We start from the raw sequence: 15205 nt of genomic DNA on the forward strand, positions 1-15205 counted from the left end.
TTGCTCTTTCCTACTGCTACAGACAGACTAACATGGCGACCCCTCTTGAGCCTATCGTATCATTTATAATGCTTGACCTCAGTCACATTATTGCCTCTCGTTCATTCCTTGAATTCTCCATCTAGGTATGTCTTATATAGAGTTACAGATTCTGTTTTGAGAGACTGAATGTAGACTTCTGTGTTCCTTTGCAACATTATTTTAAGGGTGAAATTCGCACAACTGAAATTTTTCATTATATAATATTTTATGTATGCTGTCTTTGTTGTAAGCCGCCTTGAACTCCGTAAGGAAGAAAGACAGCTAATAAACATTTTAAATAAGTTAAATAATAAAGCACAGGCTTCACAGGAGGCCTTGGCAAATGTTCTTTTGGCTCTAGGAGCCTGCCCAAAATTTTAGGAGCCAAACTCATTTTCCAGCCTTCATGGTATCTTTGTTTAAGGACCATATTGTATAATTACTGCTACCACATAACCTGATTGTAAGCTCCAGTTTCCCATAATTTTATGAAAGTTATTATAGTATGTAAATAAATATACGGTTCCCAGGTTTGTCAACATGACAACAAAGAGCTGACATTTAACCTTAAGCTCCCAAATTTCTTGTAAATCTGTTACTTTAAAAAGCTCTGTTTAATTGAATATCAGAGCCAGTCTAGAAAGAGGATGGGTTAAGAAATGAACTCCTCTACCTCTGAATGGTGTAAAGTTAACATATAAGAGGCAATGACAAAAGTTTCATGCTCGTGGATTTCTTTGCCATACAGCAATACCTATTCTGATGTGAAATTATAAGTTTGTACTTCTCCTGAGGATCGCTGAGAGACGCTACGATAAAATCATTGCTGAAAATACTGGGTGCCACAGTGAGCTTTCTAGGTGCCATGGCAACCATGCAGCTGGGATTTCTTGTGTCCTGTTTTTAAAATCCTGTTTTTATTATTTTTATTCACACTGGAGAACAGTTGTTTTCTAAGGAGAAGTGGCTTCATTGTCTCTATCCTGGTGCTTTAAAAACTTTTTGATGTCTCTAAATATGGATAGTAGCATCCATTTTTTTCCAAGTTCTTATTGGTTGTCTTAATGAAACCTGTTAAGTAAATTGTTTGGATCCTTGAGTCAGTAATTCATATTCTCTCTGTCTGTCTGTCTGTCTGAAGGACTTGGTAAACATTGAGATGTTTTTGACTGCCAAAGAAGTAGAAGAATCCTTGGAAAGGCAAGAAACAATGACTTGCTTAGCTTGGTGTCACGATAACAAGTCTAGGCTCAGGAAGATGAAGGTATGGAAGCTTTTTAAATTGGATTGAATTTTAATTTGGATGTGTGCTTAATTGATGGGACAAACCTGAATGAGTTCTGGTGATTGTATAGAAATAAGTATTTGACCTTCTTAATAGCTTCATATAATCTACATTTAATTCTTATTTAAGGTGGTAGATAATATGTGAAGTACAATGTAAATGAATAAGAGTAGAACTGGTTCTTTGAAAAAGCTGCCCCAAGTAATTGAGCATTGTGGATTAACTTTGGTCTCTAATGAAGGAGCCCACTGGTGTGAGTCCCGAGTCACGGCTTGTTGTCATAGAAATGAACTTGGGGAATTGGTCTCACAGGCTCCCTCGCTCTTCCCCTCTTGGACAGTGAGATGGGCAAGATGTTTAGGGGTAGCCTCCAAAGGTAGAGTTTCTGCCAAATGCTTTGTCTCTTTAACCATCTCTCCCTCTCCAAGCATTACCAAGGGTGTAGGACATCATTGGCCAGCTCAGTCTTTTGGACTGGAGGGCTTCAGCATGAGGCCTTGTGAACCTGCTAGCCAGGCTGCTCTTTGATCCAGAAATGTCCGAAGTTTGCGCACCCCCCTTCCCTTCTTGGGCTAAGGAAGGCCCTGGCAAAGAGCTTGCACTGCTATCCTAAGATGAGCTGCCTGTTCCTCCTCCTGCTCCTTGCTGACCCGGTGGTCTTGCGGCCTTTCGTGGGCCTCTGCCATGTGCTAAAGGTCTGCCCTCCTTGCCAGTCAGTGGTGTTGCTTCAGTTCCAGTTTTGGTGTGGCCCCTGGAGCTGTTGTAGCTCCACCAAATCTTCCTACAGGCCCTTAGACTAGTTACGACTAAGAAACTAAAAGTTAACTCATTGCTGACAGACCACAGTATGTTATTCTGTTCCGATCAAAAACTGTCTAGTGTGTTCTGTTCCCTCCAAAGCAGAATTAAAGTGGGGTTTGGAATCCTGGCTTGGAGGGCAGAGCAGCCATACAGACATGCCAGAACAAAAGTTGTCCAGTGGCACCTTTAAGACCAGCACGGCTCCCCACCTGAATCTATTGACATGCTAGAGTTTGCTGTAGCAGAAGCAAGGGGGGGGGGGAGGATCTCTCATACTCAGTTCTGTGTTGACAGACTGAACACCAGGACACAGGAATCATGCCGTTGACATCAGGTGTGCTTGATAAATGCTCTCTTATGCAATCAAACCAGCTTTCATAAGACATGAACGTTTCATAAAATAATGTGAAAAAATGTTCTCAAAAATGAAGGTTTATATTAACCATCTAGCTGGCTGAGAATGTACACAATGATGACGGATGAAGTTTTCTCTATAAATGTGCAGCGGTCATTTAAAACAATCAACAGCCTCTTTTGTGCTGGGGGAAAAATTGCTTGATAGAGTTTTACTTTAGAAAAATAAACTAGAAAGGTGAAAATATAACTTCAAATGGGAAGGTGATGCACCTTTGTTTTACTACATTGCCCGAAACCCGTACCACCCAGAGTGCTTGTACTTCCTTGTTTTAAAGTCTTAATACTTAACACTTATATAATGCTTTAGAAATTGTTCTACATGCATTATTCAGTAATTCTTACAATTCTTTATAGTTATGCAGCACCATTTGCAGATCACAGTAGTTCAGTTGCACGTAGGCATCCTGTTAGCCCAACTTCTGCCTGCAGCATCATCTTGACAGTATTGTTGGAAGTGTAGTGTGTGATACATCTCAGTGAAGACACAGACTTCCCACTTGCAAACTCTTTTGGTAAACCTGTTTCATAGAGAGGGGGCCACATAAGGGAAGTGCGAGTGAAAGTACAGCATTTGTGATCTTTGAATCAAAGAGGTAAACCTCTGTGTAGTGCTTGATCATACTGCCTTGAACCATGAGGAAAAGCGGGACATAAATGTTCTAGTAAATAAATTGCTACTCAGAGATAGACAGGTCCCTCCTCTGCCATGTATATAGAATTGCAGCAGGTAGAATCCTGAAGCTGTGGTTTGTAACACCAATGGAAACGAAAGAAACTGTAGAACAGCAATGTGGGTTTTTATGTCCTCTGTTGTGCACTGTATTACCTGTGTACCAAGTTTCAGTGTGTGTGTCTTAATTAAAATCTTGACATAATGATTGCATATTTAAAGTTGAAAACTTTAAAAACTGTAGCCCATTAGTGATACTTATGTATTTCCTAGATATTGGAGACCTAAAGGATATTTAAACAATTTAGTGTGGTCATTCCCCATGAAAAGGAAATGGGGAATCAGTTGTCAAAGCATTAAATTTCAGGTTGCAGGGGAAAAAACCCTCCATTCTCTTTTAGGCTTCAAATAACATTTCAACAGAAATTCATACTGGAAAAGGAAAGGGTACAACTTCTGTAAACCGCCCAGAGACCCTCCGGGGTCAGGGCAGTATAGAAGTCGAAACTATAAATAAATAAACCCAGTTTTTTTAGCGACACAGAAAAACACAACTGCGGCTCTAAGAATATAGTGACCAAAACAAGATGCTGTCAGTCACTCTCTGGGCCCTTTCCTTGAAAGGTTGGGTGGAAAGTCCTCTGCCTTCAGACGGACCTTCACCCAGTGAGCCCAAGGCAAGGCTTCTCAGGTGGAGAACAGGGAGATGATGGGAGCCGCAGAGGTGCAGCTGGTCTCTGTTTCTTGCCTAGAGGAAAGCCCCCACCCCCAGCATGCATCTTCAGCACTGGCACTTCCGTTCTTGCTTACCCGTTTGTTTGCTTAGACTGCTAAAGGCTTCTCTCTTCCCTTCACTCCCTCTCACATTCTTCCTTGTCTCTATCAATACCCTGTGTCAGTAATGATTACAGAAATCCAGGGTGCACCATTACTTTGCATGTGTAAGCATTTAAAATGTTTTATTTTTCTGGGCTAACATACTTCAGAAGGCAAACCAATGTAGGACAAAAGTCAGTTTGACAGATGCAGATCCATTGTCTGTCCTGGTCACTCTCCCAGCTCCCCCCTCCTCATGGTCCTGCAGTCCCATTGGCATGCTGTCGTCACCTGAGTTCTGCTTATTTAGCAGGGTTCCTAACTGCTGGCCTCTGCAGATTGGTCCGTGAGAGGAAAGTGGTTACCAGATTCTGGAAAGCTGCACACAGCCCCCCCCCCCCGGGGCATTCTTTCCTGTTTGCAGCTGAAGCCTCAGATATCGATGGTCATCTAGCTTCCTCTTACAATGAACCAGTGTTTGTTGTCTGTGCTTAACTCTAAAGTAGACGAAGCAAAAATCGACATCTGAAATATAAACGACCTGAAGTCTACAGAATTCTCTCAGCTTAATAAAGCTCCATGTTGAGATTTTACCAAACGAGCGAAGCTGTTGTGCTTTCTTGAGCATCACACTTTTTAGAGGGCTTTTGTTGTGGTGTGCTATATTAGAATTCAGGCTGGAGTTCAGAAGTAAGTTCGTATTGCCCAAATAGCTCTCAGTGGAAGATAAAGCTCTAAGTTTTGCTTCTAAGGAGGCATTTCTATGGTATTTCAGTTTCAGTTTGGAATGCTGTACAAATAGAGTGCAGGAATGGGATTCTTACCCTTAGATGCTCAGTTTTGATGAAATAATAGTTTCATTACTGATTTGTGACACACCAGTTCCTTGTTCCCAACCTCCTACTTACTTGGAAGCAAACTAGCAAAAGTTAGGTCAGGTAGACCAGTAGGCCGAGGGTGCAGATGTTCTCCATGCAAAGGCTGCTGTGGCCATGTCTGAGAATCTGTCTTTGTTTTTCATCTCAGAGTTGTCTGGAGTTCAGTCTAAGGATCCAGGAGTTCATTGAACTTATTCGACAGAACAAGAGGCTGGATGCTGTGAGGTACACAAATGGAATGCTTACCAAACAATTTCTTTAATGTTATGCATCACTTTTAAAAAAGGTAATGTTTTGAGCAGCACTCAGAAGACCGGTCTCTGCACAGGAACCTCGTCAGACTCACTGCTATCGAAGGCTGTGGTGGGCCACATGCCTGGCATGTAAAATTGCACTCAAAGTCATGAAAAGAAAAACATGGTGTTCGACTTGTCCTGGATAATGAGTGGGTAGTATTTAGTTTGCTTTGCAACTGGATGTCTATTACAAGAAGAGATTGCTTCTCCTTGGCAAAGAGAATTCAAAAGAAGTCGCTTTTCCCAGCTCCAGACGAAGACCCACTAATAAGAGCAGACTGTAGCATGTAGGAGAACCCAGGAAGGTAAAATAGGCACGGCCAAGGTCGGCTTGTCTTGGGAGGGCAACACTTCAGATCAGTGCTCCCTCTAAGCTGTGGAGTCTTGTGAGCAAAAACTCTACTTGGTGAGCTACTGGCATGAAAGTTGTGAGCAAGCGATTTGGCTACCACATAAATTAATTTGCTCTGGAGCCATCCTTCCTGAGCTAAGATAAAAACGTGTGAGCAAGAGATTAAAAAACAGTGAACTAGCTCACACTAACTCGGCTTAGAGGGAACACTGCTTCAGATACTAGCTGGTAATCTCAGGTGTGTGTCAACAGACTTGAGCTGTGATGAATTACCTGATTTGCCCCCAGTGTAGGGATCTGTACTGAGCCCAGCTCTGGGGGAGTTTGCCTCATTAGCTGAACACAGCTGCAAATCACCCATCAGGCCTATGCCAGACAAACTCCCTGAGAGAGACTTTATCTCTTGCAACACAAAGAAAATTTTGTGGGTCAAACGTCAGATCTTTTGCCAGCATAATTTCTTTGAGTTAAGGATTTTTTTTAAAATCATGACTCTTTTTATTAGGCAAGAACTGGATAAATATAAACAGCTGCAAATTCGTCCTGCAAGTTCAGAAAAAAAACACATGTGATAAAAAACAGATCTAACATTTTTCAGTCTTAGCTAAATATATAATCATTACAGTTTCTCTAAGATTGTCAAACCAGATTTTAAGCTTGAATGCTAGATAAAATGGGAAGCCCAGAATGCAAGATATGTTCACCGAATTTAAGATCTTCTCTGAATGGAAGCCACCAGGAGAAAGCCTAATAAGCCCCTTACATGACACTTCTTGCAGAGGAGGTGACTCTTTGGAAGAGAGATAAGAGAAGAGATTGGATTTATATACCGCCCTTCACTACCTGAAGGAATCTCAGAGCATTTTACAATCTCCTTTCCCTTCCCCTCCCCACAACAGACACTCTGTGAGGTAGGTGGGGCTGAGAGAGCTCTGACAGAAACTGCTCATGAGAGAACAGTTCTGAGAGAACTTGTGACTGACCCAAGGTCACCCCAGCAGCTGCATGTGGAGGAGTGGGGAATCAAACCTGGTTCTCCCCATATTAGAGTCTGCGCTCCTAACCACTATACCAAACTAGATAAATCTTTCTAACTTTTTATTGTCCTCTAAATAAAACAATTAAAGCAATGAAAAGGGATTATGAGGATAACTAACAAGTGGACTAGAATACATCTTGATCATATCCATTAAATTCTCAAAGCAAAGTTATAAGGCTAAAATTGGCACCAGTTTGCAATTAAGAAATGATAAACCCGCTGTGTCTTCAGCTGCGCTAACAAACTATCAAGTTGAAGGGAGTCCTGCGCTTTCCCTCACCAGCTGTTGAGCCCTAGAAAGGTTATGAAGTTACATTATGATTTTTTATTTAATTTGTAGCCCCCTCTCCTGAAGACCTTTTCAGAGTGGGTAACCTCAGTTTAGAAATATAGAATTAAAATTTCCAATAACAAAAGAATTCAGTCATCAATAAAATACACTAAAATACGTATAATACAATATGATCAGTTATATAAAATCAAGGTGGCATAAACCCACTGAAGAAGGGAAATGGCAGGGGGAAACAAAAGGGGAGGGGTGGAGGCCAATCTATTAAATCTTACTGATTGAGACTCCCGTACTGCCCTCCACCATAGGCCCGGAGGAACAACTCAGTTTTGCAGGCCCTGTGGAATTGCCCTAAATCCCGCAGGGCCCTGATCTCAAGTTCCTGTTCTCAAGCCATGCTCTGTGTGCCCCTCCCTGCCCATGAAGGTGGAGAGGGAGGTGAGCAGAGGCGGGGCTCTTTCAGTGGTGGCACCTGACCTTTGGAATGCCCTCTCTGTTGAGTCTGACCTTGTGCCTATTTTTCTTTCTGTAAGCACCAGGCCAAAAAAATTCTTTTATCTAGACTTTTAACTGCTGGGTTTTATTTTTATTCTGTTCTTTTTTATGTTTGTTTGTACTGTTTTACAGTCTACTTCTAACCTGAGGGCTATTTTAGAATATAGTTTTAGGTGGTTCATTGTTGGTTTTACACCATTTTATGCCATGACTTTGTGTTGTGATGTCTGTGAGCTGCCTCAAGCAGGTCTCAGGGGAAGCAGGATGCGTTCAGTGTGGGCATATTGGCGTTGGGGGGGTCGGCATGCTTTTGCTGAGTTCTCCAGCAGGATTCTCTCAGTGAGTCCTGCATCCCCGTTGCCATAAATAGGCTAGTCATCTGTTCAGCAGCGAGCAGGCTTCTTTTATCAAGTGGCTTCCTGTATGAGAGGGGGCTGGTGGGGGCCAGCAATTGGGTGAAATGGAACTGGTGTGCCAGAGTTTTGCTTATTACTTCTCAGGGGAATTTGGAATAACATTCTGTGGGCACAAGTGATGGCAGCCTTAACTATTGCTGCTGTCTGGGATTTTCAGAATGTGATATACAAATGCTAAAAATCAGAATTTGGAAACACAAAGACTCGGAGTATGAGCAACCAATTTTGTGAGCCGCGATATCTGGATGGCATTCAGTTTACATGACAAGTTACTTTGTGCTTAGAATTCTACAGTATTTAATATTAATTTCCACATTAAATTGATGAAATGGGGTTGACAGGATGGATCTTTGTTGTCTTCCCTTCCCACTGCTGTTCTCTCCCCCCCCCTCCCCGCTTCTGAGGATTGGGGAACTTTTGGGTGTACACCATAATGTAGTACAAAGGGCTTGAGAAATGGTGGCTAGCTTCCACCCTCCCTTACATCAGCTCTTTGGTGAACAGATCCAGAGCCTGTGCAAAGGATGGCCCATTTGCATTGTTGACAACGCAATGCAGCAACAGAGGTAATGCTCACTCAGGGAGGGAACAATGAATGTGTGCAAGGTGAGGGGGGGGAGCACACAGACATTGCAGTTGGTGCAAGAAAGGTGGGACTCGTTAATAATTGTGAAGCACTCAGTTTAGTGGACGTTTTCTTTCTGGAAGGAAACCTCATGGCTAAGAAAGCATCAGTGCTCAGAAGTGGGAAAACTTTCTAGACTTACAGGTCTTATGTTAAAATGCCTTTTCTCTGTGTTAGATTGTGCTTTGTATATAGAATTTCTTAAAATAAAGCCCCAGTTTGGCGCACATGGACTCATTCTGAATTCTGGCTTTCAGACATGCAAGGAAACATTTCAGCCAGGCTGAAGGAAGTCAGCTGGATGAAGTGCGGCAAGTGATGGGGATGTTAGCCTTTCCTTCTGATACCCACATCTCTCCTTACAAGGTACGTTTCATTTTAATTGCCTCAGGAAGGGGCAGAGAAAGTTCATGGCTCTTGAGTACCAGTAGACACTGATGGCAGCATATTCTGTTGTCCGTTATTAAAAACGGAGGCTTTCCAGTAAGAAGGTAATGGACTTGTCGCAGCCAGTGAAATGCTCTGTTAATGGTGTCGTGGTGGATTCTTAGTGATAATCCAATAATAGAAGGCAAAAACAGGTGTAGTAAACAGACTCGCTACTTACAAATTGCCAAAATGCTAAAGAACATGTAATAGAAAGTAGCGAATACAAAGTAGCCACATAAGAAAAATACAAAATGGAAACAATGAAGAGCTTGTGTAATAATACACTACAATAGAAAAATCCACAGAATAATGAGGAACTAATATAATAATGCGACGTTTCCGGATGTTTGATTACAACGTTTCAGATTTCATTCATCAGGGTGTTCCCTTTAAGTTGCTGTGGTTTCCATACTTTTACTCACATGGACTGGGAACAATAGCAATTCAGTACAAGGACAGACACAACTCTCCAACGTGTAATCAGCTTCAGCAGCTTCAGACTTCCAGCGGGACCATTGTTATTGTTAGTGTGAGCTAGCTCACAGTTTTTTAGCCTCCGGCTCACACATATTTGTCTTAGTTCAGGAAGGCTGGCTCCAGAGCAAACTAATTTATGCAGCAGCCAAATCGCTCACTCACAACTTTAATGCCAGGAGCTCACCAAGTAGATTTTTTGCTCACAAGACTCCACAGCTTAGAGGGAGCATTGCTCCTTACTAAAGACAGTGATCTATGATCATCATGGAAAATACAGATAGAAATTAGAATTTCCCTGCCATATTAAATGGGCTTTTGAGGCAAGGTAAAATACAGTATTCTTCCTGAGCCATTTATGTGACTGCACCTAAAAAAAAATGTTCAGGGAGGAGGCTGCTTTGGATTTGTCAGGCTTACCTTGCGAGTTTTGTTACCGTTTGGAAAGCCTGCAGGTTATCATGTCTACCTGGAGGTGCAAAATTTTGAGAAGTTTTGAAGCCATGGGGAAATAAGTTTATCCTGATTTGTTTTCAGCTAACTGAGTAAATCAGTTTCCCTCATTTTACTCATGCCAAAAGGAACAACCAAATCACAGGAGTTTTTTCCAGTGGTCATCCAGATCTCCCAGTTTTTCCAAGGGAAAAACTTCCAGATCTCCCAGTTTTTCCAAGGGAAAAACTTCCAGATCTCCCAGTCTTACTTTAGCATCCGTTTTCATCCAGATCTTCCAGTTTTTCCAAGGGAAAACTTCCCTTGGAAAAACTTCCTTGGACTTTTTCACGCTATACATTTAGAGTTAGTGAATTGTTTTTTAAGCTGGCTTTTTCAGCGGTTTCCATTGGAAAAATTGGACAATTTGGAGGACTTTTTCATTCTGTGCTTTTTGAGTGAGAAAATCTGCCTTAAGAAGGATTTCATTCATTTTTAAAAAGAAAACATTTCATAGGAGCTTTTGTAGCGCACTCCAACATTTCCCTTTCCCCCCTAGAAACACTGAAAAAAACTTCTCAGAATAAAACCCACTTTTCTGGACACCCCCCCCCCCCGCCTCCACATCTTCAGGCTACTGGCAAATGGAGACTGCCATCCCAAAGCAGTCTGTGACTGTTGGAAACTGACTAGTGAAGAAGATCTTACTTTAGCATCCATTGCAGTCATAGCCAAATGACTCCTCCTTCATTCAGCTACTCTTGTCTAGCTCTATAGAAGGGGCATGTTGTGTGTGCCTAACTTTGCAGCATTTTCCCCAGTCATGGCAAGCTGATCAGCTGCTGTATGCTGAACTAGAGTGGATTCCATGACACCTGGTACTGCACAATACCCGAGTAATAACTGCTTTGCTATCAAAGCATTTCTCCTCGTTAGCATAGCTGTCAATTCTGCTGACTGTGTCTCCTTTGTGGGAGTAACTGTCATCTTCTGTTGTGATTTTTAGAAGCTGCTTGGAGTCATTTTTTACAGAAAATAGAATAAAAAGCAAAACAGAAACCTGAAAATACTCTGGTCCAAACTGATTCATTGTTACTTAGTTAGCACCCTTATGCCAAAAGTTTGTTGATCTTTGCTCTACTCCTTGATCTTAGAGTGGAATGTATAGTCTTCTATTTTTTGAAACAAGCAATTGTATTTTTTCTGATTTATGATGTTACCTACCTTGATACAAGTTTGTCATTATTGTCATTATTCTGAACTTTTATGTATCCTATTTTATAACGAAAATAAAATTTAATTAAAAAAAAACAAAAAATCAAAATTAACTGCATGCCTGTTGTCACATGAAGAATGCTTATAGGCTTGAGAAAGTTTTGATAATCATATCAAATGTTGTTCCTGTTCACTGTGAATTTCCACAATTTACTCACTTGTTGAATAAAGAAGTATTTCCTTTTGTCCATCATGAATCTGTTGGCCATCAAGTTAATTGGACACTCTCAAATTCTAGCATTCTTAGGAAAGAGAGAAGATTCTTCTACTCACTTTCTCCACCCCAGGCGTAGTTTTATAAACCTCTGTCATGCCTCCCCCAACCATCTTTTTTCTAAACTAAGAACTCCCGGACCCATCAGCTTTTCCTCAATAGGAAAGGGGCTCCAGCCTCTAGCCCTTTAATTTTCTTGGCTGTCCTCATCCGCACTTCATTTGGGTCAGTAATTTTTTTTTATGTGATGGCAACCAAAGCTGTACATAGTATTCTCAATGAGGCTGCACTATAAATTACAATACTTGACTTTATTTTCAGTTCCTTCTCTAAAAATTCTCAGCCTGCTGTATTTTTCACTGTTGCTGCACAATTGATGCTTTCAATGATGCATCCACTCCTACCCAGCCAGGAAATTTTCCTGTGGGGGGCTTTGGGATTTGGGGTGTGTGTGTCATGGCCTCCCGTCACCATGAGTGAGTCTCCTCCAAGGAGAGCCAAAGAGGAAGCAGCCAGGTGGCAGGCCAGCGAGTGGTGCCACTTGACTGCCTCCTCGGTTCTCCAAGCGAGTGCAGACGCCATGAGGTGCCAGGGCGGGCCTCTCTGCGTCTGTGCCTGTGTGCCACCCAGCAAGTCGAACTAATGGTCTTAACTCTTCCCAAACTAACTGGGAACAATTCTAATTTCAAGGCTTTTGCTCTTCCAAGCTAAATTCCATCTACTTAGCAGAGCTGGTTGGAAGTATATTAGTCTTGCTTTTAAATACAGCACCAAATCTTTAGAAACCACCCACTCCTTTCTTCTGTCTTGTCTTTTGAAAAGCATTTAAAAATTGTGGTATCATAGTTTTCTTAGAAATCAGACTAAGTTAAGCTTTAAATGTTTTCTGCAGCTGGTGGAATTTGAATATGAGTGCTCCTAGTTCAGACTTCCTCCTAAATAACCTACCATCTCTGATTTATTCACTTATACCCTACTGCAAGTAAGCTGGTGTCTCTTGCCATTGCTATGAACCTCATAGTTTGCGTATTTGGGAGTACTTTCAGGCAGGCTCTGAGCACTAGGACTGGTCTTTGTCTTTTCACACAGCTTTACTTTCAGCATTTGGAATATGTACATGTTCTCTGAGCTCTCTCCTTCAGCTTCAGGTGCTTTGCTTTGTGAATATTGGAAGTCCTGTGTTTCTCCTCAGGGGACTTTGAATTCACAATATGCTAAATCTTTTGTGCTAAGGAACCGAAATAGCTTCTCAGCAGGGCAGCACTGATGTTTTCATATGTATTACTCTGTCTCTTTGAGCAGTGACTCCATGTGCTACTTGGGTTCTGCTTCCTCTGACTCTCTCCTGTACCCCCTTCTCCTTTTTCTAAACCCCCACAAGGCACTGGGCTCCTTCCTTGTTGGGAGTTTGGTGGAAGTTTCCAGGCTGCTTCCAGTCACCACTTGCCTACTCCCCCCTTTCCCCCCAGTTAACCCTTTGTTTAGTTGCTGCCACCACTCACTGAACTGGTAGAGTATAAGGGGCTGAAGCCCTAACCTGGATAGCTCAGCCTAGCTAAGCAGGGTTGGCCTTAGTTAGTCCTTGGCTGGGAGACCACCATGGAAGTCCAGGGTTGCAATACAGAGGCAGGCCATGGAAAACCACCTCTGAATGTCTGAAACCCTGCAGGGTCACCCTACGTCAGCTGTGATTTGACGACACTTTCCACCACCACTACCACCACGGGGCTGAAGGAGTTTGCCTCCAGCCCTCTGTGCCCCCCAGAGCCTTTGCTGGCTCCCTGTCCTTACTGCATTCCCCACTGAGATCCTGCAGGAATGAGCAGGACGCTCTTGCGCACCCTCAGGAAGGAAGGGTCAACATGCCCCCTCCCCTGACTTTGCCTGTGGTCACATGGTTGAGAGTAAGTCATCGTATTTTCGGGGTACAAAAATCAGACTTCTAGCGTTCAAGCTGTCAAGGCTAAATAAAAGACTCATGCACATACTTACAGGTAGCTGGACTGAGCAAATGATGGAGAATACAATGGCCAACCACAATCCATCTCACTCTAAGTAAACTTAGTCCTGACCAATGTACTTAAAAGAACAGGTATTTAATTCCTTGGTGGTACAGGTCCTCTGAGAAGTTCCATATCTTGCATTCGAAGTATGTACTTCTGGATACAGGTGGTCAAAGTGGAATTCCAGGGCCAGCTTGAGTCCAGAGATGAGAGCAAAGCGAGAGAGCCCAGGAAGAAAGCTTCCATTTTGTCCAGGGAAGCTTCCATTTTGTCCAGGGAAGCTCTGCCCCACCCTCCAGTTGGGATGTCTATTTCTCTCTTCCTGTATGGCAAGGGAAAGTGACCAAGCTGTCCTTTGCCCCTCCCCCTGTAAAGGTGTGACCTTTGCTCTTACACTGGCTGAGAGCATTTGCAAGCCCACAGGACTGATGGCCTTAGCTGGGTGTCACTGTACAGTCTGCCAGTTTGTTCCTGGCATCTTACCAGCTCTGTGAGAAGGACATTGCTTTCTTACAACAGCCCTGCAAAATAGGCCTGAACTGGTCCCTGGAGGCCGTTTTGGAGCAGATGCAGGCAAATAAACTGAAGATTAATCTCAGCAAGAGGCAAGTGCGACTGGTGGGCAGAAGGTCTGACCCGGGATTTAAGGTGTCAGCCAATCTAGAGGGGGCTGCACTTCCCTTGAAGGAACAGGTGTGTAGTTGGGTGTGTGTGTGTGTGTGCTCTTGGACTCCCCTCTACTGCTGGATAAGCAGGTGGCAGCTGTGGCCAGGCATGTCAGTTACCCACTTTGCCTGGGTAGCCAGCTGCGGTCTTTCCTGGGCAGGAAGGATCTGGCCACTGTGGTACATGCAGTGGTCACATTTAGATTACATCACTGCCCTTGAAAAATCTTTGGAAGCTTCAATTGGCGCAGAGTGCTGCAGCCAGGCTGTTGACTGGAGTGGGTCTTGAGGAACAGACCGCTCCAGTCCTGTTCCATCTGCACTGGCTCCCAGTTTGCTTCCAGGCCTCATTCATGGTGCTGATGCTGGCCTTTTTAAAGCCCTGTATCGTTTGGGACCAGCATGCCTGGAAGTCCACCTGCTTCCTTATGAACCTCCCCGCTTTGGTTGCCTCTCCGCCCTCTGAGATCAGGCTGGCAGCAACTCGGGAGGAGAGGGCCTTCTCAGTAGTGGCACCACAATTCTGGAATTCTCTCCCGAGGGAGGTGACCCCTCCCCCCCTTCTGTTGCCGTCTTCTGCCTGCGGTCGAAGCCTTCTTTATTTTGCTTGGCATTCCCTAAGTAGTCCCTCCTTGCTCCCCTCTGTTTCCATCGTTTTTATCTTTTGTACTTATTTTAGTTTTGGTTTTTAACTTGTTTTAAGGATGTATTTGTGTGTTGGTTTTAATGGCTTTTAACATTATATTTTAATTTATTTGCTTTAATGTGTTAACTGCCTTGGTGGCCCTTTGGGGGCAAAGAGGCAAGGTAGAAATCTTGCTAATAGATAAAGGTCCAGTAAGTGGACATTAAGAGAAAAGAGGAGGGTGAGGGTCCACAGGCCTTTTCTTCTTTCTGGCTGGATGTTTAAGTACACTGTTGCCTTCATGCCTTCTTTTGGGTGGGGTAGGAAGTGAGCAGTTTATGTCAGTCATCTGTTTCTATTCTTAATTAAAGCTATTTTTTTAAAGTTGGGGACAAAGGCCAGTTTGGTGCAGTGGTTAAATACATGGACTCTAATCTGGGAGAGCTGGGTTTGAGTCCCCATGCCTCCACTTGCAGCTGCTGGATGACCTTGGGCAAACCATAGTTCTGTCAGAGTTGTTCTCTCAAGGACAGTTCTGGAAAGAGCTCCCTAAGCCGCACCTACCTCACAGGTTGTCTGTTGTGGGGAGAGGGAGGGGAAAGGAGTTAGTAAGATGCTTGGAGACTCCGAGTGAAGGGCAGGGTATAAATCCAATCTCCTTGTCCTCCCCCCCCCCCCTTTGCGGACT

General features: G+C 43.2%; 1 protein-coding gene across 1 annotated transcript in view; it reads left to right on the forward strand.

Moving 5' to 3' along the window:
- MAEA (macrophage erythroblast attacher) overlaps window positions 1-15205 on the forward strand; it is a 43099-nt gene that overhangs the window by 22652 nt on the left and 5242 nt on the right. Inside the window, exons 4-6 of the mRNA XM_015410081.1 lie at window positions 1163-1285; window positions 5037-5113; window positions 8658-8766. Coding sequence (XP_015265567.1) covers window positions 1163-1285; window positions 5037-5113; window positions 8658-8766 — 309 coding nt within the window. The remainder of the gene's footprint in view (window positions 1-1162; window positions 1286-5036; window positions 5114-8657; window positions 8767-15205) is intronic.

Source organism: Gekko japonicus, unplaced genomic scaffold (assembly GCF_001447785.1).
Source record: "Gekko japonicus isolate JY-2015 unplaced genomic scaffold, Gekko_japonicus_V1.1 scaffold400, whole genome shotgun sequence".
Lineage (NCBI taxonomy): Eukaryota > Metazoa > Chordata > Lepidosauria > Squamata > Gekkonidae > Gekko > Gekko japonicus.